The 26,014-nt window shown below is 29.1% G+C and overlaps 2 protein-coding genes across 3 annotated transcripts in view; both read right to left on the minus strand.

Moving 5' to 3' along the window:
• Positions 1-26,014, minus strand: part of LOC145319242 (innexin inx2-like) — a 244,112-nt gene that overhangs the window by 82,546 nt on the left and 135,552 nt on the right. The window lies entirely within an intron of this gene.
• The window catches only part of LOC145319240 (uncharacterized), a 114,528-nt gene that overhangs the window by 67,013 nt on the left and 21,501 nt on the right, over positions 1-26,014 (minus strand). Inside the window, exon 2 of the mRNA XM_080161244.1 lies at positions 13,666-13,747. Coding sequence (XP_080017370.1) covers positions 13,666-13,747 — 82 coding nt within the window. The remainder of the gene's footprint in view (positions 1-13,665; positions 13,748-26,014) is intronic.

Here is a 26,014-nt window from a genome sequence, read left to right on the forward strand (position 1 = left end):
TTTACTGGTTTGTGTAGATATGACATCACTATCTATACAACATAGATAATCACAGACAGAGGAATAGGACAATAAATGATTATCTTTTTTTTAGAAATTCTTTATTCTAAATTTAGCTTTTGAGGGGGAGAGGTTTAAATTAAGCGCAATTTTTACAGCCCCTTTCTTAGAAGCTCTTTGTATCCTGTTTTATAGGCACTATAAAGAGCTACCCTTTCTTAACCTATCCTAAACTAAACCTTGCTTCTTACATACTTTTTTTCTCTCAAATGGCTTGTTTTTTCCTTCTTTCGGATGAATATCAATGACCGTAATATGTACGTAATATAAACAATAGAATAGCAATTACCAAAAGGTAAAAATATCGCAATGTTTGTATAGCACAGATAATTTTGAAAGATCTTCAAAAACTAAAATTTTAAAATCTATAAGCATGATTTTAATATGAATTCATATACTGATTTTTACAAGGTTATTCTTTTGGTTTCAAATTATATGATCAAATATGTTGATCAAGAAACATCATAAAAGTTTAACCGTAATGTAAATCACAACACATAAAACTTGACACACAAAAGGTTAGTTTTAAAAATAAATCAAAATGGCGGCTGGACAAAATGGCCGTCCATTTGCAAGGATTTGTAAGGTGTGTTATGTTAGAAGCTGAGCAGCGTGACATCAACTATAAACCTGATCTAAATCATCTCTTCAACTCTTAGATTTTCAGGGATGTAAGCTTCAGTCAATTAGGTAAAAAAATGTCTATCACAAAAAGTAACATCAAACTGGTTTGCTCCAGGGAGTAAGGGAGGGGACAATGGGCAATGAATTCAATTTAAGAGTTTTCAAAGAAAAGCTATGAAATCCAGATTAATCCAGAAAATTTGGAGGAAATTGTAAAGGGAAGGTTAGTTCAATCTAATAAACTATAAACTAAGAAAAAAGTTCCAAGAAAAAAAGGACTCATTTGAAAATTAAATTACCAGTGCAGTGTATGAGACTGACGTAATCATTCTGTATTTAATTACTAGAAAAATCTCCCTGGAACTCTAAACATGACAGGGAAAGGGAAAAGAGAGGTGGGGGCAAGGGATATGAACAGGGAAGAAAAGGGACAAGCAGGCGAAATCACAACTTGTTTTTGATGAAATATATTGAGGTTTTATGGTGTGATTTTTATATTACAAGATTATTGGACCCGGCCAACTGCTGGCTGGCTGGGCAAGAATATCTTGTTTATTTCCCTTCATATTTTATACCAATTTTACCTATTCTAATATGCGTGATTTGTTATAACTCTGTGTGTATTATGTGCGTGCAAATAAATTACTTTTAATTTCCAATGAAACTGAATAAATCATATATGGGTGTCTTACCTCCCTCCCTCTCGCCCTCACTTTTTAACTACAAATCTCCCCATTGATTTCTTCATGGCTAAATGTATGGAAAGAAGCTCTAAAAATCAAACTATTAATTTTTAAAAATTAGCCAAGATAAATGACTAAATAATCCAGAGCCATACAAAAGGGGAGTGGAAGGAACCCACGCGGTCAAATAAATGGGGTGTCTGCACCACCTACACCACTATAAAAATCCCTCGACAGGGATTACACCCCCGGGGTACATCCCCTTAAAACAGCCAATTTTCCCTTGGCAAAACGGGATAAATCCTCATTTCTACAGACATTTATATTTTAAATTTTAAAGGCAATATATTAAAAACGTATCAAAATTATCTATATTATTAGTTAACTTATTTATTTATCCTATAAACCCACCATTCTATAGACCCCTATATGTTTGCTTAATATATGGGGGTTCCTAAAATTTGTTTTTCAAAATTGCACTTGCGAAAATAGGCAGAGATTGAGTCATTATGTGCAAAAATTATATGCACTTAACAATAATTCATCATTTTATTTATGCAAATTTAATAAATCATCGTGTTTGGATATTTTTTGGTAGAGTAAAAAAATAGCATAATATCTTTGGGGGGGGGGGGGGGATTATATCTTGCAAGTGAAACCATAAAGTGTACATACGCCCTTAATTTCATTAAGTTCAGCGAAGCTTCTGTGGGCTAAAGGTCTATATGTTAGTACGTAACCACGTCAATGAATTTTACTAATAATCAAAGAAATGTACATTTAATTTAGGTTTTGTACAATTTTAGTCCAATTTCAAAGAGGAGTAAAAAAAGAGAGGGTATGGTCCTTTTACTGGACATCCATTAAAAGAGAAACAAGGATGACAACATCCATAAGTAGCGAAGCACAAAAAATCGTCGATTGGAATACGTAGATTTAAAAGGTTTTTACTAAAATCAAGAATAGATTTATTGGATAAAATAAACATGAAACCTTGTTTTATTTTGCGTGATGACGATGGTCAAAGTAAATTATATTAAAGATGCTCATAACAATGGGAAAAATTATTTTGATACAGATATCCCATAAAAGTTTGAAAATTGCATCAAAATATACAAAGATATGGGGAAATATGTAAAACATATAAAAATATCCAAAAACCTGATAAAAGGCAGTCTGGCCGTCATGGTTGTTTTATTAAAACGACAAAAAATTTAATTTTTAAATCCTTAACTTAAAAAATTTGGAAAATCAGACCATATACACTGAAGATATGGAAAATATATAAAAATAGCCTAAAACCTGCTAAAAAGGCAGTCTGGCCGTCATGGTTATTTTGTTTAAAAGACGGGAAATTTAATTTTGATATATATAACTGAAAAATTTTGAAAATCGGACTATAAACACTGAAGATATGGAGAAAAATGTTAAATATATAAAAAACAGCCCAAAACCTGCTAAGAAGGCAGTCTGGCCGTCATGGTTGTTTTCTTTAAAAGACGGAAAATTTAATTTTGATATCTATAACTGAAAAAAATTTTCAAAATCGGACCATAAACACTGAAGATATGGAGAAATATGTGAAAAATATAATAATAGCCTAAAACCTGCTGAAAAGGCAGCCTGGCCTTCATGGTTGTTCCTTTAAACGACTGGAAATTTAATTTTGATATCTGTAACTGAAAAAATTTTGAAAATCGGACCATAAACACTGAAGATATGGAGAAAAATGTGAAAAATATAAAAATAGCCTAAAACCTGCTAAAAATCGGTCCGAACGCCAATGATGTTTTATAGTCAATTGTGCTCCTTAATGATGGGAATGTTGTCAAAAAATTTCAGCATTCTATCTTTTATAGGAGCTGAGTAAATCCCATTTCCCCCATAGCGTTACGGACTGACGGACTGACTGACGGACTGACTGACGGACGGACAAAGTGAATTATAGAGTAGCTTCGCTACTAAAAAGACGAAGGGAAAAAATGGAAAGAAATATTGTGCAAATATTGATGAGACAACATTTCAGCAAATTTTATTCTAATTTAAAACAATTACAGAGAGTAGATTCTTATTGGTCAGGGGAATACCTAAAAGAAATTTCAGAAGCCAATCTCAAAAATGATAATTTTCTCTTGTACGGAAACATATTTCTATTTTACATAGATTCCTAGATATTAATAATTCAGAGGTCTATCAAAAAATTTGTTGTTTTGAATGTATAACCCAATATTGCTATAAATCTTATCCCCCATCTCTTGTTGCTTTGTAACGAATATTAACGCCTACAAAGCTGGGTTATTTATGAAAGGTAAATTGGGTTGCAATTACATCCGCTAAATGTGTAACATCTTATTTACAAGCTTATTTATCAACACAACACATAATATTACATATTTTTAATTTCAAACACCCAGGGAGGGAGGGGAGGTTTGAATGTAAATTATATTAGACCTAAAAATTTAAAACTCGTTTGCTAAAAAACGTTGGGTACTTCATTAGATCAAGGGGTTGTTTTGTTAATCATAATTAGGGATGTAAAATACTGCCTAGTTATTTTTGCAAGAATAGATTATTTGCAGAAGTGAATGCATATCATTGTGTATATCCTTGTGAATTTCTAGAACAGTATCTCATTCACTTTAGTCTAAATGTTCTTCTTTGTCTTTATTAATATTTATAACGCCATCTAGTTTTCGGGGAGGTTCTAGGTTTAAATCACGGTTAAATAACGATTTATGACTAAAAACGTTAAATGGTTCCTAATGCTGCTATGTTAGATGAGTGACATTATTAGTTAGAGTTTGCACAGTTAGGACTTCCAGACAAAGGTCGTTCAATCAAAAGGATCTTTGTTCGCGTGAACTTGCACTTCGTTGCAAGATTTGGTCTTGCAGAGGTCCACCAAATAAGATTTAATTTTGAGTACAGGCTTCTAAAGGTTATCCATGCTTTATGTAAAAGTTATTTCTTTTTCTAAGCGATTCAAATATATCTAGGCTATCAAATTTACTTTTTCTTCATGGCAAACTTACGAATTTGTACTTATTTTAGCTATAGAAGATCTTTGCATATAAATAGAGGTTCATTTTAAGTTTAAGGGAAACTTTTAGAGCAAAATTTGCTTTCTTTGAAGCTGAATGAAGTACCGCCAGAGTCGAGTTATTAATAAATACAATTACAATGAAATTTTATTATGACTGTAACAGCAGATTTGTAACTAGATTATATAATAAAATGCTGTGACACCTTGAATTTTATCTTTTTTAGGAACATCTATCCGTGTTGACAAGAATAGATTAGGTCCATGGCCGCGTAATTGTTTAATCTTCTTATCTAGACTATTATCAGCATATTTGTTTATTTTAGGTCAACCTAATCATTTAGTAGTGTATTACAGACTATAAATTATCCTTTATAAATAATCTTTTTTTCTCATTCATTAAATCATAACTAGAGAAACAAAAAAGTAAATTTTTATAACTATGAACAGTTTGATTTAGGTAGGTGATGTGGACTAAGCCCACATCAGACTATTTTTTAAAAGAGAAACATGCATTGTCCTAACAAGTAAGTGAAATTTTTCCAAGGTGGGGGGAAGGGTGGGGGGCTTTGAATTTTCAGTGGACCTTTCAACAATATAAATTAATACTTAATTAATCTAAAGTATTTTTTTCTTTAAAACTCATATTGCCAAATGCTATTGAAACCACATTTTCTTTAAATTTTTAGTTAAATTAAGCACTAAAAACACGTCATAACGTCCATAAAATGCGCAAACTCAGATTAGGAAAAAAATGCTAATTGTCTTAAATCTGGAATATGTATTCCAAAATAATTCTAGTGAAATTTCTAAAAAGAAATTATATAAAATCCCAACATGTTTGTGTCTATTAACAAGCAATGTTTTATCTATAATAGTAATGCATAATTTTTCTGTAATTTTACCTAATTTCAATGAAATTAACTGGTTAAATAGCTATTTCTATTACATATGACCAATAAAAAACTGATCCTTAACGTACTTTGTCCGTTAGCCCACCCATGCAAATTGGAATCCTTGTAAATGTTTGTTTCTGTCGTTTTCTTTAAGTTAAAATTAAGATTAAGTATACCTCTCCTTGTAAAAGTCTGAAAGGTTACCTCTTTTTACTCTTAATGAACTTTTTAGCTCACCATTTATGGATAATGAATATCTTGCACATAATTTTAAACATTAGGGGTATCTTAAAATGTTTTTAGTTTGCTTAAAATATTTATGCACAATTAGGGGTAGATGTGTAAATGTAAAAATATGATATTCGAAAAAATACATGAATATTTCTGTACTACATATATACAATATACATGGACCTTAAAAGGATAAGACAATGGGCGATAAATTAATGTATACTCTCATTTGTGAAAATTATGTAATTCATCTGTAGATTTAAACACTGCCTGTTTGAACTAACCAATCAAGATTTGATAAAAGTCTCCAAAGTCTTTTATTAAAGAAATATATTTGCTTATTTGCAAACGGATAAAGTGAATTATAGATAAGCTACCCAACAAGCCTTTAAGTAATCATAACAAATTAATAGACTTGAATTGTTAATAGAAAGAGCTCGTAATTTAGTATTTTTATCTTGGTTCTTATCTAAATTAGTCCTCAAAGGATAATTACTTCAAGCTATTAGCAAGGTATACAACATGGATAAAACAATCAGATGATTGTTTTAAGAATCATAGCTACTCTAAAGTCTATAACTCAGGCATGTTTGTACGTCCATATCACCGCTTCGTCAATGTAAGTTATTTAAACGAATTGCAATGTCTATTTTAGCATATTTATGCTAATCTTTATTTAAAAGATATATCATTCAAAGAAAAACTTATTTGCATCTATCATTGTTCATTATTTTCTTTGATAACAAAGCAGCAAACAATCAAGAAAAGTATACATATGTACAGAAAATTTTTTCAAATAGTCTTTCAATCTCACTTTTTAAAATTTGGTTAAAAACGCTTAACCTTTAGTAATATTGTCATGTTATTTTTAAAAAGCCATAACCATTCAAGTCTAAACAAATTGTTGAGTAAATAGTTTGTAAAAAAAAATATGCTAAGCAATTGTCTCGGTTTAAATATTCATTTCTATGTAAAAAAGGTTTTAAAATTCTGAGTTTGTAACTACCTATCTTCTGTTTTCTTTAACACGGTAAAAATTATTATTTAAATTTGCAAAATCTAAAGATTTTACTAGTTAAATTTGTTTGAAATCAATAAGAATGGATGCAGTGATATGACTAATGACGATTAATTAACCCTTTGTAATAAACTTTGATGATAAGTAGCGTTCACTAGAATTTTCTAAAAGGCATGAACAATAAAGGGTAAAGGACATACCCCTATTCCTAAATTGCATGGCTCTTCTGTTATTTTTATGATTTTCTAGAGTGTCTGTGCTATATGATCTTTTGTGAGTTCTCTGTGGAATATTGAGCGTCTAAATTGTCGGATTTTTTGCCGTTTTGTTTTCTTTTCTTGTAACCAATGTCTTAAACGGATATTTTTTGATAGTTAGATCTAGTATTTGTATGCATCTGGGGTATATTTTATAATATAAAAGGTTATTATGACAATAAGTAACACAGCATCGATATCATATTAATTTGGTTAACATTTCAATACAAATGGGCGTTTTACCCCCCCCCCCATTCTATTATTTAAAAAATTGAGAAAATAAGGTGGGAGGGGTGTAGTTTTTCTTTTGTTTGTTTATTACTTGGGTCGGGTTAGGTTAGGTTTTTTTTATATTTGGTACTGGGTAGCCACAGGTATAGACCCAAAATACCTTATTTTTGACCTATTTAAAAAAAAGATAGGTAGGGTGGTTCATAGCTTTAAAAGCATTTTTAAGGAAAGCACCACCAAAAAAGTATGCAATGACAGAGCCTTTTGAACATATATGTGTGTTTGCAAATGAGCATGTTAAATTTGATCATTTTAGCACTATATCTAAGCTACATATAACAATCATTGCGTGTTAAAAATGCCTGACCAAAATAAGGCAATTATGATAGCTATTAATATTTTACCTATTTACCCCATATATAACCAAATAGCATCCTTTCCGTAACCCTTAATACATTCCAAAACAGAAACTAATATTCTAAAGAAGTAAAAATCTGAAAAATAAGATAAATAACCGTGATTGCAAAGATATTAAATAGTTCTAGCCTTAAAAATATGGAAGTCCATTGAATATTTAAGGCGGACATGCACTATTTTTTTTGTAATTGTTACTTACTGGAAAATTGAAAGTTTTTTTATATGAATGGTTTGTTATGATCATTATTATCCTAGTTTTTAAAATATTTTAACAGGTTATAAGAATATTGCACCCTGCCAGTGAATTAGTCAATTATATTATTATTTTTGATTGAGTATTGAATTCTTAAGATGGGGGTCATAAATATGCTTTGTTTAAACATATTTTGAGGTCAAACATTACCTTCGCAAAAAAGGCCTTGTAATTTTTAAGTTGCATATGATGTAATTTCTATCTTTGAAAATAATTACGTTATTAACAATTCTAACATTTTAAATAACTTGTAGAAAGGTTCCTTTGAGTAAGATAATAGGCTGTTTTGTCAAAGAAAACACTATTTTGAGAAAATAATCATATATTCTTTAGTGCTCTTGCTTCGCTCTTTATGTTTTACTGCGGAAATGATGAAACAGCCTATTTTGCGTGTTTAAATAAACATTATTCATCACACATATTTACCAGTTTAAGGATGAAAACATAATGTTTATACAAAACGGCTACTCTATAAATTTAGTATGCTTGTCCGTTCTCAAATAACGAATACGTCCTAGCCTTAATTTGTAAATATACTAAAAGTGCCCATAGCCTTTTAAAACCGGTAAACACTACTTTTTTTTATTGAACTGCTTTAGATTAAAGATCCTATATGTGAAAGGTAATTTAGGTAAACGTCATGCGGAAGCAGTTGATAATGCCTAATAAAAATGACGTCATACAATGCAAATCACCAATGATAGGCCAGTACACTTTTACCATTAGTCAATTAAAATGTATTGTATGACGTAATTTTACTACACATATCAACACTAGAAACACTATTCATATTGTATGAACACTCTGTATATGTTTAGTCTGAGATGAGGTGAATTATAAAATTTGTATTCAAAGTTGGGACTTGAACTTTGTTTCTCTGGCCTATACAATAACTTAAACAATCTTTCAATATTTTAAAGGGAAATTCTTTGTCTTATTTCTATAATCTCCAGAATCTTTTTGAAAAATTAATCCATTTCAGATAATTTCATACTTAATTTTTTTATTTGTATAGTTCAACTATCGCGTTAGTTTTAAAAATGGCGACTTGGTTATTGTTTTTAATGGCTGCAGCTGACTTAAAAAAACAACAAAAAAATGAGTATTGCTACGACTTCCATGCTTAATTTAGTTCTATTTTTAAGAAATTTTAAAAAAGAAAATAATTCAAAAAATTGCATTTAAAAAAAATCTATAACAATTTAAAAATAAAAAGTGTGTTTTTGAAGTATTTGCCAAAGATGTAGGATTTTGAGGCTGTAAACCTTTGTTAAATCCAAGGACTTGATTCATTTTCCTTTTTTTCTGCATAATTTTTGCATAAATCAATCATTAGGTTTTTTTATGCCGAAACAAAGGACTTAAATTAGGATTGAAATGGCTCTTTAAGAGTTACATAATAAAGAAAAAACGTTTGCCAATTTCTTTTTTATTGATAAATTTCCACATTCATATAACTAAGAATCAGAGAGAGAGAGAGGGGGGGGGGATGAATAAGCTGTTAATACAATAGTCCCCAAAGTATTTTAATGACGTAACAACTTTGGACACTGAATTGTAATTGGTTGATTCATTAAGTTGAGTTTTCAAACGTTTCAACAACAACTAATTTTAATCTACAGAAGGGGTAATTTTGTGTATCGTCATTGGGGGAGTTTATCAGTTTATCGGCGATTGTCCTATCCCTTTATATTCCTGACTAAGAATTGTATGAAATATTCCCAACCAAAAATATTAAGATAAACCAATAGCTTGACCCTTTAAATGCCTTTATATTGGAGCTTAAAAACGAAATTTTTTATGGATTCAAATTTCTCCAACTATTCATTTTTAAATAAGCCATTTCCCATAAAGCGATCCGAAAAGTCCAAGAGGAGTTTTCACAAATTTACAAAAGGCCAATTTTCGAAACCTGTTTATGGCTCAATATTTTTTTTTATAAACAGTGGAAGCATTGGAAAGTGTCATGTGTGACGTCATAAAAATAGTCGAAATCCATCTCCTCTTTAAGGATCTTCCAACTTTTCTTCTCATCCCTCCTTTTTATGCGTATTTTTATGACGTCACACTTAACACTTCCCAGCGCTTTACAACAGCAGTATGAAAGTTCCTAGATAAGATCACCTCATGATCAAGATTGCCAATACAAACTATCTTCTGATAATTTGTAAACATTCAGTTATTTGGTTGTATTGTGTAAACGTATATTAAAACAATCAATGGAATGTCAGAACTATGTGAAATTAATAAACCCTATATTTGACCCCGTGTGTGTGTGTGTGAGTGTGTGTGTATAAATATAGGATCTATATATATATGGGACACAGAGATTGGACAATGGGCAATAAATTTGTCTCCAAAATCTTCTAATTACCTATTACCTTATGATGGAGGGATCCTTTTTTACTTAAAGCAATTGTACAAGGACTGTAGTGCAATGTTCACGATTGCACGACATTTGTCTGAAATCTCTAAAATACTTGTGTTAATTATTCTATCTAACCTTTGGAGCCAGCAAATATTTGGGGGAAAAGGGGTGCAGATTTATTCCATATTATATCCCCCCTAAGCCGTAATTTTTATCACCTATCCCTTTATTCCTGATATTGAAGCGAATACTACATAATATTCAGTCCAGGGAAATTTATTATTATAGCTTATTGGCATATACCACCCTCGGTCCATAACTTAACGGGTCAAAAATAAACCATATCTTAAATTTTTAATAAATAAATATAAAGCTGTTATAAAGCAGTTATAATAGCTTATATTTGTTTATAATAATTAATCGGATGATTACTAAGCTTTATCTATTAATTAATTGAAATTTCTCAATATTTTTTTAACCTTAAGCCAACGGAACAAGTGTTTCGGTGTGTGATTTAAATCTACTAAATTGGGGTCAATATTTTCATTGATTTGAGAAAAATCTTCCATAATAGAAGACCGTTTTCTTTTTTAGTTTTATTTGTAGCGCAGCAACTATGATAATAGGACATGTCTGTACGTCCAACTGGTTATGACCGACCTTTTCGACACATTCAAAGTTGATTACTTTATTAAACTTTTCAAAGGTTTTCGTATTAAATGATTGGATCATATGAAAGATAAATGTATAACGTACACCCTGCTTTCGCCAACATACAGGGCGACTACAAGCAATCTGGATGACTCTTCTCTATAAATTATTGGATTTTCGGAATTTCAATTTATTTGTTGTCTTACATCGATTTGACAAATTTTATGACTGTTAAAAATCTGTTTTTAATTAATCTTTTTTATATATTTTAAATATCATAATATAGGATGTACTAAAGATGATAAATAGACTGTAGGGCCACATTTTCATACTTACAATTAATTTCTCAAATATTGCGGTGCGGTGTTTGTATAAAATTGTATGTATTTTAAAAGTTTGAAAGCTTTTATTGAACCGGAGCAGGTTTCAGCCTATTTTGGTAGAAAAAGAGAAGACATGTTATTTATTCAGTCATATTTTATAAAATTCTTAACTTATTTTATAATAAGTTTTTGTCTGCTGTTTTTTAGAAGCATTTTCGGGACATGTTAATCAATATTTTGTGGACGATAAACAAAATTAATGATAGCCGCAATCTTTATATAGACGATTTAATAAATATACGATATTAAGCTATAAACACTATGGACTTTATATAGAAGATTTAATAAATATACGATATTAAGCTATAAACACTATGGACTTTATATAGAAGATTTAATAAATATACAATATTAAACTATAAACACTATGGACTTTATATAGAAGATTTAATAAATATACAATATTAAACTATAAACACTATGGACTTTATATAGAAGATTTAATAAATATACAATATTAAACTATAAACACTATGGACTTTATATAGAAGATTTAATAAATATGCAATATTAAACTATTAACACTATGGACTTTATATAGAAGATTTAATAAATATACAATATTAAACTATAAACACTATGGACTTTATATAGAAGATTTAATAAATATACAATATTAAACTATAAACACTATGGACTTTATATAGAAGATTTAATAAATATACAATATTAAACTATAAACACTATGGACTTTATATAGAAGATTTAATAAATATGCAATATTAAACTATTAACACTATGGACTTTATATAGAAGATTTAATAAATATACAATATTAAACTATAAACACTATGGACTTTATATAGAAGATTTAATAAATATACAGTATTAAACTATAAACACTATGGACTTTATACAGACGATTTGATAAATATACAATATTAAACTAAAAACACTATGGACTTCATAAAGACTTATAACTATGAAAGCTATGGCCTTAAAAAATAAGAATAATTCTAGAAAAATTGTCATATTATTATTCATATATGCCAAAAATTATCTTTTTCGAGCATAATTTTGTTATCTAGCCATGAATATGCTACATTTGGATAAAATTTTCTTTGTTGTATAAACAACTACACTATTGTAAAGAAACTTGTGGCAATAATGATAAATATGATTGCCTCGCAGCTAAACATAAATCTAATTGTCTTTTTTATTATTACACAGCATCACAAGGTCAAAATGACAATTCTTGGCGTTTTTACGATAAAGTTCTTCAAATCAGGTATATTTTACGCAATTTATACCCTACAAAAATGGTTTTCCAGAAACGCTTTAAAACCCATTAATATCTGGTAGATTAGCACCGGTTCTAAGCCATACTGAAAAATTATGTATAGCATCGTATTATATTAAGTTTTCTATGAATATAAAAATGTACAATCATAAGACTAAAACCAATTGTTTTAGACCGGGCCATCGGCGTCTCGGGGCTAAAAATTGGTATTAATCTTGAAATTGTACATTTTTTATTCGCTGAAAGCTGATTATAATACGATGCGATAAATAACTATTATCCACCTCCCAATACTTTTTTTGGAGTGGCTAATTACAACCTCCCTCCATTTCTTTCAAAAAGGTTTGGGGTGTTTAAGAAATCAATATTAAACCTAGTAAAAGTGTCTGACTCTGATTATGACGTCAAAAAAATTAACCAATGAGAGGCCACTATAAATTTTACCATTGGTCAATTACAGTGTATACTGGCCACTCATTGGCTAATTTTTTTTACGTCACAATAAGTTTCAGACACGTTTACTAGGTTCATCAATATTACAAATAATTAAGTTGAAAGAGACGATGCACAATTTAAAAATAATCCAATTTAATTAATGATCTTTCTAAAAGATCAGCAATAATGTTTTTTTCTTGTTTTATCACTGCTTTGAAAAAACGTCCAAATTTTACCCCTTGTAAAAAATCATCCTCTGTTTTGTTTTCTCTTAATGGCTTTTTTTAATTACAAGTACTTAATGCAATAATTTTAAAGATATTATTTAATATGGTGATAAGATTTTAATATGGCAATTAGGTATACACAATTACTATAAGAAACTCTGCAACTTAAAAAGTTACAGCATATACATCTCGAACCTGCATTTATTATTATACTTAAAATGAATCAATGATATATTTTATTGGAGGATTTTAATTTACAGGGATGCTATTAAAGATATAAAGCTTATTTTGTAGAAATCCTCAGAGTTCTAAGCTTATATTCTATAGCTCACTTTTTTCTTTAAACAATAATTTCAATATTTCTATAGGTACGTTAAAACAAAAAAATGCGCGGTTGTCCACAAAATGCCTTGTCGAGCACGACCCCTCCCCCTCTATATTTGAGTTAAATTAAAATGTGTATAAGATTGCCATGACTAGAATTGGCACCGCAGGTATGGGTTTTGAGGGTTTTGGGTCCCCTGCAGGGGTTAGAGAATAGAAATAACTTCTTTTTCATTTACTTTAAAAAGAGGAGTGTTGGTTGGGGGAGGGTAGGTTTTGTGCTCGCAAGGCTAATGGAGTGAAAGCACCGAAAACAGTAATTCCTACCTTCAATGGAGAAAAATCTCTGGTTCCAGCTTGGCTGCAGGCCGTGTATACTGCCAAGGAAACCACAAAGCAGCAGCAGCATCTGAAAAAAATATTTGATTAGTCTACAAAAAAAATCAATTGTTTTATAATATATTATACATCATGTAATAAAAAATTTAAGAAAATGTATTGCCAAAATAATCAACTTAAATTTTAAGCAAAATATTCTTGTATTGCTTAAAAGGTTTGTAAACTTAATGTAGGAAAAGTAAAATTAACTGAAAATGTTTACACAATACGAAAAAAGTCATAATGTATTCCATGGAATAAAACTATGTCTGTTCATCTGTTTGTCAGTCAGTCTGAACTTTCAGATCTTGCTAACAATTGAAATATTTTTTTTTGTGATGTTTTACCTAGTATATATATATGTATATAAAGTAGGCTAATAACATGCAGATGTTGAAAATATTTATTATAAATATTTTAGGTAATTAATTATACAATTTTGTACGTTTCTTGGAACATTTTGTAATCTTTACCACTTTTGTTTTTGACCCATGTTTATCTCTCCGCTAAGCACGCCAATTTTATGTTTTCCAGTAATGCAACAACAATAATAAGATCCATAGGAAGCGTAATAAGGACAAAAAAAGTTATTGGCCGTATTGTTCATTCATTAAATGGCTCACTTTTTTTCTTTACAAGTTTATAGCATATAAAGTCTTCGAAGGGGAAAGGATAGTGGAAAAATCCTAAATCCATTCCAAGACTTATATAAAAATACAAAATTTCCTAAAACCATCCAAGGGCTTATGTAAATCAATCGAAAACTCAATCAGTTTAGTAAGTATGAAAAATCTAAGCTATGGATAAAAAACTTTACTACTTAAAAGGATATTTATACATTTTCAAAATGGGCCGATTAAGCTATGATCATTATATTGAAGATGTATATTTCCTATTATTTATATTAAAATTCTTAATCGCAAGCGATAGGAATTCCAGCTGGTTATTTTCAAGTTCATGTCTCCATTTTACTAAACGAAACTTGTATTTTTTTGCAGCAAAAAGGTAACGTCAGCAATTTTCACTTACTTGCAGAAATTTTCTCATAAAATTGAAGGTCCAAGTTAATGACATATTCATGTGGATGTTCTCAAACTTAGTGTTTCTACTTTATTACAAAAAATAACCTTCAATAGTTCCTCTACAGGAATACGGAATAGCCAACAAGTGAAATGAATCTAAAATAATATTTGGGGGGCATCAATTCAAATGTTGACCCCGAACGACAGCTGAAATCACGTACAGGTTTCTGATTTTATTTCGAATTAATTTCGTTGTTGAATACTAAGTTGGTTTCTCTATATAAGAATAAATTTTGCAAAACAGGGCAAAGAAAATTAATTGTTAGAGAACATTTAAAGGTTATTTTTTTTTAAATCCAAGAATATTTAAGTGTGTGAAATTTTCCACAATTTTGCAGAAACACTTGTCATAATGACTTATTCATGAGATGTTCTGAAAGAATTTTTATTTCTAAATATCATATCATCATAATTTTATCATTATAAACAAATTATTAAGTTTTCTTGACCTCTGCTTAAGTAAAGAGGTATGTTTGTATCCATTTGAAGGATAACAACACTAAGTTGACATTTTTCACATTTTAGGACAAATATTTTGTAGATTTTTTCAACATTGAAAGATACAATTATTTGTAAAATGCAAAAATTATTCATTAAAGCTAAATGACACAGCCTATAATATATTACGGACTCTCACCCTGACAGACAGACCAGAGATCTGAAGGGATTAGACAAATGTACATAAATTGATGTTAATCCCAAATGATAATTCACAAAAATACCTGTTCTGTAAATTAAAATTAGTTATTGAAACGTTAAACACTCAACTTAATGAACCAACCAATCACAATTTTCTAAATCCCCCAAAGTTGTTATGCCAACGAATCAAAAACGGTTTTATAAAACTTTGGGGACCAGTGCAATAAACAACCCATTGTTCCCTCTCTCTCTGCAAACAGACAAATATATATTCTACATAATTCTTATGTATTGCTTTACATAATCTAAACATTTGGCGACGTAAAAAAACGCTGAATTAAAACAGAAGTTTGCTTAAGGCATACTAATCAAAGAAGTGGATGTTTTAAAATGAAGATAAAATATTTTTAGAAGTACTTTTTTAAAGCAAGTATAACATATAATGCATCGTTTCAATTAATCTAGGCAAAATCTTGAAATATTATGCTTAAAAATGAACAAAAATGTTGTTAGCAAAATACTTTCTTTTTTAGTCAAATTTTTATTTCACTTTGTGTTGTTGTTTCTCTTTTATAAACAATTGGTAATATTGGCAATTTTTTCATCAATATTTCTTGTTACATTGTTAAAATATCCAATCAGACACAATGGTAATACTATGAGTGTCAAACTATTTCATTTCTTGTCATTTTTTCTTACACCATGGTCGTATGGTGGTAGCATTTTCTTTTCAACACTTATGGACACTCATGTCCTGGGGCGATTCCATTTTTCTCATTAACTTTTACGCATTTTTTATAATCATTTTATAAAGTTTTTTGTTTGGTTTGATAATACTTGCTAAAATGGGATGTTTTTAAGATATTTATGCAAACTTTTAATTTATATTTTTCCTAATTGCATTCAGCTACCAATGCCAGAGTTAAGAACAGTCATTAATATAATATATGTATATAATAGGGATCTTTCAAACAAATTTTAGTTTGTTCACATTTTTTGTAAGAAACTTCAATGACAAGTAGAAAAGTATCGTAAAAAACAAACAATATAATATATTATAATTTACTAGTTGCCTTGTCCCTAGCCTCTAAGGGAGACATGTGAGTTCAGAAAATAGTCTAAAACCATTCCATGCAATTTATGAATCTTTGCTGAAAAATGCAACAAATTCTGACCGGTAGTTTCTAAGATCTCAAGCTTCAGACAAAAAAGCCTTACTACTTTATATAAAAGGATAAATGTTTCATAATAATTGAAGCCAATAAACTTGATAAAGCTATCAAATTTTTCTCAGATAATCTGATTATATGTCAAGACTTTATGAACGCTATTCCAGTACGGACATAATAATTACAACCTTTTGCAAATTTGATGTAGATGAAGGACAAAAGATAACATATTTAATAGGTTTATTTTTTATACAAATTTATTTAGACTGCATTTTGTTTCGTAAACTTTTTAAGAGGTTAAAACGAATTGCCCTGAGCAGAAAATTTCTAAACTCATAAAAAGGTAGAAAATTGGACATTTAATGGCTTGGCATTGACATTGGGGGATAAAATAAAAACACATGGCTAACTTTTTTATGGACATATGACTAATTTACTTTTTGTACATTTTATATCAATGCATTTCAAGGATTTATCATAAAATAGTCTAAAAGTCTAAAAAATATCATTTTATTGGTTAAGTTTATTATATAATATTAAGCTGTAAAATGAGGTGACATAATGGTTTAACTAAAAAAAACATGGGTTTTAGCTTCTGCTATAAGCTCCAGCTCTGTGAAGCCCTTCTCTTAAAAGAACTGTTAAATCTGACTAAACATTCCAAAGTATCTTGAAAAAAAGGAACTATATGTAGTCTATTTTTGGCAAAATTTACCAATTTCTAAAATATATGAGGAGACTAATTAAAAGAAATATCTGTAAAGCTTTTGTGTAAAAACCATTTTGATGTTGACATATGTGATACTACAAAATCAATAAAATAACAATACAGAAAAAGTTTACTTAGAAAATAGATATTCAATCCGCTTTATTTCATATCATTATCAATATTAGTAGATGGTATATTAACATAACATTCATAATTTTTTTTTACTTATTTGACAACAATTTTTTGTAAGATACAACTGTCCTATTCATCTGATTTTTAAATACAATATTATAAGCGAGACACCTCCATATTCAAATTAAAAAAAGTATTTCCTTTAACTGTATCATGTACTTACGCAATTTTCCAACGAATTTGTAGACAATTTTGTTAAGACTTACAAGTTATTCTGCTTATTAAGTTCTAACACTAAACAAGAGTTGTTGTTCGCTTGTCCTTGCTTCTGATTTTAGAGCTTCGTTTTTATGGATGTTGTCTTGTTTGTTTTATTATAATTGATAAAATGGTCTAATTGTCTAAAAAAAATTGTATCAAGGCCCCAGGTGTTTTCATCACCCCCCCCCCCCGCTGATTCTAATTGCATTGAGAATTGAAAATTGTTCTAATTTGATGCACTTTTTTCCCTCTCTTAATGTATTTTAGAGACATTATTATAGTTGTAGGAGGGAGGGGACATTGGGCTGTTTATTACACTGTCCGTTTTATATCAACGTTTTCTTATTCATAGAGTTAACACTTTTGGGGACCTTTATTGAATTTTGATTGGTTGGGTCATTTAATTGAGTGTCCAAAGTTTAACCACCAATTGTAATCTACACAAGGGGTAATTTTGGTGTATCATCAATGGGGATATACATCAATTAATCGTCCATTGCCTTATCCCTTTAGAACCCTGGGATAGTTTGGACAGCTGACCTAACATCAACCACCAATACACTGTCAAAATTAAATATTTTCTGTCGACGACAAATTTCAATAGCTAAAAACGAATATTTGCCATTTAATAAAAATTGTCATTCCATTGCAAAAAACGCGATCTTTGGTTTGTTTAAATGTCCATTTAATTAGCATTTTTCAAGAATGTCAAGCGTGGGAAAAATTTTAGAATGTGGGAACCATTTATTTTGATTTAAATGGTACATATGATTTTCATTTAAATTCATTTTTTGGACCCGTGAGAAAATTTTTTTAACGTGAGAACCATTTAATTTTCATTGAATTTCATTTTTTGGAAGTGTGGGAAAAAACGGGAAGAAAATATGTTTTAGTATAAAGAAATGTTCTATCAGTTTCAAACCTTTTTCATTCGATAGATCATACTGACTTTGGAAAAACTGCCAGACCGATTTTTGAAATTCAATCTGTGAAAAAAGATATTCAAGTTTTAATTTTTTGCTTTGAAAATATTATTTAACATGTATTGACGCCATCTTGGATTATGATAATTTTTTTTTTGTTAGAAGATTTTTTTTCTAAAATATTTTTAAAAATTAACTTTTTACAATAAAAAAATCTTTGAACTTCAATTTAACCAATAATTCAAAGATTTTTTCTCTTTGATTTGGAAGATTTTTTATAATTTTTATTTTTAATGTCAAATAAAAACACAACAGTGAAAAAAATGAAAATTAAATGAAAAAACGTTTTATGATTTTATTCAAGAAATTATTTGCTAACATCACCTTTTTGTTGCAATAGAATGTTATTTAAGCAAACAAAATTTAGCATAAATGGATATTTAAATCCCTCGGTATTAAATGATGAGCTAACGCTCAATCATTTAAGACCTTGGGATTTAAATATCCATTTATGCTAAATTTTGTTTGCTTAAATAACTCATTGCTGACATGAAAAAGAATTTCAAATTTAATCAAATTATTTAAAAAATGAAATTTGATGATAAACAATTATAACCTAGCTTACCCCTTTAGCTTTAAAAAACCATAAACCCTCCAAAAGTTACAAACAGTGTTAAAAAAAATTGTTTCTATCTTTAATTGAGAATAAAGAATGTTGCATTGTTAACTAAACATTGCAACATTCTACATTTATTGTATTTTCTCTATTGTACATTTTTCAATATAAAATTTATTAGGCCCTAAAAGCATGTTTCAAAAGAACAGAGAGTAAAAGAAAAAAATGTATTTGGAAAAAATATATTTCCCATTAACATAGAGTGGACTAAAACCCGGGAGAAGGGGAGGGGACCTTGGACACTTAATTATACTGATACCAGAAGTTTGATAACGACTAAGTTATCTAATCTTTATTGGTTAATTAGCAGTGTCTAAACTTTTCCGCCAATAATTTCAAACAACAGGTAATTTTGTAAAACATAATTGGGGATGTACAATATCTTTTCATCATTATTTCTAAAGACATAATTTTACTGTAAAATTAAGGGAGGTTGGGTTGTTCTATGTGAATATTCGACGTTTAAAAGGATTAGACTTTAAAAAAACATCATTTTTATAATCCATAATAGTTAAAATGCTGCTCATTTTTTACAGCTAGAAAAATGTTACCCTTTGGTATTGTCAACAAGAGTTTTACATCATGTCTTCCTAAGGTTTTGCTGTTTATAATAGATTTTTATCATTAGAATCCAAAATAAGTTTAAAAGGTTGAAATATCTATGTAGCATATAGCTAACAGGGATCTGAAGGGATAAAAGAATGAAAGATAAATTGATGTACATCACCCAATGATGATAAATAAAATATCCCTCTTCTGTAGATTACAATTATTAGATGAAATGTTTGGACACTTAAATTAATGAACCAACTAATAAAAAAGTCTAAAGATGTTAAGCAAACGAATAAGAAAGCGTTTTTATAAAACTTTTGGGATCGACTAGTGCAATAAACAATCCAATCAAAACTAATCATATAGATAACCTTAGACTTGTGTTACTTTTGGTATTATTCTTTTAAGTAACAAACTAGATTCTAGTAGTACATTATTTTTAAAAACAGCTGAGACTTCTAAATTATTTCTATTCTGTGGTTCAGTTCTGCTTTTATGTCTTAACTATAGCATAACTTTTTTAGTGCTAGTATAATATAGTAGATTTGATAATTTAGAGGATTTTTAATAAAAAAGTAATATTTATTTAAAACAGTCGAGAAAATCATGTTTTTAATTAAAATTATATTGTATAGATTAGCCAAAAAAAAGTATTTTTTTATGAATTGAAATAAAACGTAAAAAGAACTTTATATCAATTCATGTACACATAAGACAAAATTTTAAGCAAAACTAAGCCCTATTTTATAGTTTTCTTATTGCATCAAATGCAACTTTAAAAGTATTTATTGTAACTTATGTAAGCATAATTTAATGACATCATCATGTTACATACATTAAGAAATAGTTTAGAATATCCTTTTTAATTTTAGGCTATGCTATAACTAACTGTGCTGTTTGTCCGGTAGTTTCAGGTTGTCTCTTCCCTGAGGGTAACGGACTTTTTTTTAAGACAGCTCACTTTTTGTTTAGATTCCAAGGATCGTGAATTGGTAAACTTCTTTTGATGTCCATAAGTGGCGATAAATTTTGTTGACTACAATTAAAGATATTAATCATCTATTAGATCATTAGCATTTTATTTTTAATCAAGCTTGTATATCTGTTAGTCTGACTGGAACACAGTAATAGTGTCTGACTGATTATGACGTAACAAAAACAAATTAGCCAATGAGAAGCCGTTATTGAACAATGGTAAAATTTATAGTGGCCTCTCATTGGCAAATTTTTTTTTGTTACGTCATAATCAGTCCGACACTATTACTGTGTTCGTCTGGCTGTTCTTTCGGTTTTTATTGATTTTAAAAGCTTTGCTACACATGGTTGTTTACACCCTTATTATAATCTTTAAATATTCCAAAGCCTTAGTTGATGATAAATTTACTATGAACGTTCTAATTTAAAGATTAATATGATATGAAATTTGACTAAAATAAGATTACATTACAGATTCAATTATTATAATGCAATACTGTATCAAAAAGGGACACCGTTTCAAGCAATAAAAAGCTTAAACCTACAAAAATAACATTTAATTAATAGGTATTGTCAAAAATCACAATTCATGATCCTGGTTAGAAAATTTAAAAAAATTGCATTTAAACAGTTCATATTTTTAAGTTTATAAAGTACGTTCCTTATTTAGTAAGCTGACGTTCGGCTAATTAGTTAGCAAATAGGACTCCCCAATCACCATTTAATTTTGTTTCTATCATGATTCATTGTGTTAACAAGGATGACAACATCCATAAAAGCAAAGCTCTGAAATAGTAGGACAAACGAACATTAACATTTGTAGAGTCTCAGAACTAAATAAGCAAAATATATACAAAATTGTTGGTAGATTTGTTGCAAAACTGATTAAGTACAGATTATTGTTTAAGGACATATATACATATTTAGGACTTGATTATAAAGATGCTTCGCTTATTACTTTGTACCGTGTAAATGGACGTACAAATTTCTGGCAACTATTATAAAGTTGTTATTCTTTCTAAATTATATCTAACTGTTATAGGAATCATATAAGTTGGAAAATAGTAGAATTATTGAAATTTTAAAAATAACAACATGCTTTTTTGCCTAAAATAATAATCTTAAAAGTAGGAGTTTCCTTTTGAATTAAAAGTGCATTTTTTGTGCATAAATAAAGCATTTGTTAGGTAGCATTATATTTTGGATAATAGGATGGATAACAGTCTATAGTCAGGTCAAATCAAGATTCTATACGAGATAAAAAAAAGCTTTATAGTTGTGGGGTAAATGGGGGTTAAAAGTTAAGAAGGTTAATAACATTTATATTAGGTTGTAATAAAAATGACATAGATTCTAGTAAAGGTTTGCAAGGATAAAAAATCCAAAAGGTAAAAACATAAGCTAAACTCCCGTCCTATCTGCTTACAGGGTTCTAACCCAATGGGTTCTTCTAAGCTGATAAAAAATAGCTGTTCTATTATTTAAAGTAGTAATTTTTATGTCTGTAGCTTAACATTTTTTTAACTACTTGAGTTATCTATTTTAGGACAGCTTTACATATGTCCTAGATGTTTTAATGCTATTTTATTTTTAAAGATGAGTCCCAAGATGCTAGGAGCACAACTGCTAGTAACCACTGAAATAATAATAGACTATTGATTTAATTGATTAAAAAGTTATATTTGGAATTGGTGGGGTTATCGGTGATCTGAAAGTTAACTTTGGACTATTGTAAAGTTATTAACAAAACATAATTTATGACACATCATTTCTTTAAAGCTATTTCTTTTCATCTTTATATTTCGTTACATTAATCGTTTGATTTTAAAAATTACTTCCATCTACCTTAAACAAAAATATAAGTTGATTTATTAGCATAGGAAGCTAAATAGTAAGTATATAAAATATATGCAAACTTTATATTACTTGAAGAAAAAAAAACCTAGAAAAAAGATACGAATTTTCGCAAAATTGTTACCCTAATGAAATATAGGAGTAGAACATTGGTTGATTCTAAAATCTTAGTTTTCTTTTGATATTTTAAATGTAGATACGGAACTCCGTTCGAATGGGTTAAGAAAATTGACTATAACTCCTTTTTTTAAACATTTTTCGTCGTATTGTATTTTCACAGTAGCTTTTCTTCTATTTCTAGCACCTGCGGGGGTTATTTCCTAACCCTGCAGTGCAATTATCAAAATATACCTAACCTAACCTAAAATAACCTTTCAAAATCTACTGTGAAAATACGACGAAACCACTAATTCATTTTCTTTCCATGATCCAATTTTTCCATGATTCAATACATTAGAGATGTTTGCTTGTTATTGGTGCACATCTTTCAGACATAATTGTCCTTGTTAGTATTTAATTTACCTATCTTATAATCTTTGGAATAAAGTAGCATATCACCGCGAATAAAAAGTTTAGATTTGCATAGAATGTGCAATTCTTTTTATGCAAAAAAATCTTGCAAAAATTAGATTTTTGATCAGGATTTTATAGCATTTCAGCAAGGCTGAGTATTATTACTCAAGGCTAGGACAAATACATCATATTCCTGCTTTGGTAGCAATTAAATAGTATAAAGCATATAAGGATGCAGATTAATAGAATCCGAGAGATTCATTAAATCAATCAGGGATCTACAGAGATAAGACAAAGGCCGATAAATTGATGTCCATCCCCAAAAATGATACACTAAATTACCCTTTCTGTAGATTACAATTAGTGGTTGAAACGTTTGGCCACTTACTTTAATGAACCAACCAATTATAATTCATTAAAGTCCCCAAAGTTCATAAGCCAACTAATAAGAAAACGTAATTATAAAACTTTAGGGATTAGTTTAAAGAAAACTATTTATGTTGTTAAAGTCGATTTAAGTGTTTAACTTTAATCAGGGACTAAGTACAAATTTAAAAAAAACATTTTTGCGAAACTCTTCAACATTTCAAACTGGTAATAGATTAAGTAAACAGGTTCAAAGTATCTCAACATAAATCAATATGCTGTACAAAAAAAGAAATAATTGTTCCCTAGTCCCTGTTATTGACCAATGGTTGTACAAATACCTTAGCGCACTTGACCCCTTGTTAAAAGTTATAAAAATTAAGATAAAATAAAATGTATGGGCACATCATAGAAAACGAATGACACTTAAGATTTGATTTCTCTCTCTTTGCACATTTGGGATGGCTTCATAGCTTATGAAATCACAGCACAAAAAATACACCCAAAAGCGATTATGAACTGTCATATCAAATGAAAGACGACTCTAGATACATTATTTTATTACATTGTCACGACAAATCCCTTGAGAAAAAGCTAAATTTAAAAAAAAGACATTTTAGATAAAGTTGTATGACAGGGTAGAGTAGGGGTTGACACGTCTTTAGAAAGAAATAAGGAAAATAGATAGTCAAAAATTTCCAAATGGGTTTATTGAGAATAACTGTTATTCTCAACATTTCCTGAAGCAATCTGTATAAAAATCTTAATTGACCTTGAACTATTGCATTTTATTTTTTTTACCAGTTACTGCTGCGCTACATATGGTCATAATAATCCTTGTTTCCAGGGATCTAAAGGGATAAGACAATGGCCGATATATCGATGTACATACCCAATGTACACCTCTGTAACTACAATTAGTGATTGAAACGTTTAGACACTCAATTTAATAAACCAACCAATCAACATCTAATAAAAAGTCCCCAAACTTAAGCCAATAAATCAGAAAAATAAAACTTCGGGAACATGTGTAATAAACAGCCAAATGTCCCCCCCCCCCGGACCCCTCTGTGCTTGTTTCATTACTGGAAACAAGATCAATTACTGAAATAATAAAGTGGACAAAATTAATAGAAATTAAATGACCCGAAACAGAAAAAGATAAAGAAGTCATAAAATGGATGGAGCTCTTTACTAAAAATAATCACTAAAATGAAATGGTACTCTACTAATTAAGTATTTTGATATTTCATCTGGATTTCTCCAAATTTAAAAAAGAGAGAAAGAAAAAGTTAAAATAAAAAAAACAAAAAAGCTACAGACACAGAGATCTGTTAGTTTTATATAAGGATAAATATACTATCTTCAATTACATAGTCGTGGTGACAGACATTTAGGCGGACATACAGATATTCAATACTTATAAAGTAGCTGCGCTAAAAAATCTATGAATGATTTTGAAGAACTTTATCCCAATCACTGATATAAGCATGAACCTATCAATTTCGTAGGAATTTGCTGTTCAAGGACTTTATATGAGTATCTGTCATTTTGGATGGTCTCATATAAAGTTTACTAAATAATTCAACATCTTAGGTGGAAAATACATGGTAAAAGTTTGCTTTACTTTCTTCTAAAACCTTTCTATCACTTTTTGCAAAGCCTATTATTCAATCTAGAAGTTTTTATAGACTTATTACCCAGGGAAATAAAGGAATGTAGTTTATACTGATACACAATGTTTAATATAAATATATCAAGTAGAAGATATTGGACTGTTTTGTTTACACTAGTTCCAAAAGTTTTATTATAACGTTCCTTATTCATTCACTTACAAACTTTGGGGACTTTTATTGAATTTTAATTGGTTCATTAAATTGAGTTTCCAAACGTTTCAATTACTGATTGTAAGGGGTGAATTTGTGTATCATTATTGAGAATGCATTTATCGGTCATAGTCTTATATCTTTATATCTCTAAATATAATACTTTACAAAAGTAATGGTTTACTGTGATATCAAATAAAAGTTGTACATCAAAAAAAAGTTGAAATGTGACAATTGTTCTTTAAAAAACAATATTTAAAAGTCATAATTGTGGAGCAATAAGATTAACAGAAAGGTGTGCCATCAACTCCGCATGTGGCCATTTTTATATTCGCTAAAAATGAAAAAAAGCTTAATAGTTTAAAGGTAAAGCAAATAAATTAAAAACATGCATAATGATTCGATTAAGAAGAATGGAAGTTTGTACTTTGGTAATAATTTGCCGGTCTGATAATATGCTAATTTCCCTTTCTGCGGATGCAATCACACACCTAAGGAAAAGAGATATTACGGCCAGATGAAAAAGAACAAGAGAGTTTCTATAAATAAGCAAAAAATCTACCAAAATAATCATGTTAAATCTTTGTAAAGCTCAAAATAAAAACAACGCCCTTCCCCTAC

This window comes from Acartia tonsa, chromosome 5 (genome assembly GCF_053477335.1).
Source record: "Acartia tonsa isolate MP-2025a chromosome 5, ASM5347733v1, whole genome shotgun sequence".
NCBI classification, from domain to species: domain Eukaryota; kingdom Metazoa; phylum Arthropoda; class Copepoda; order Calanoida; family Acartiidae; genus Acartia; species Acartia tonsa.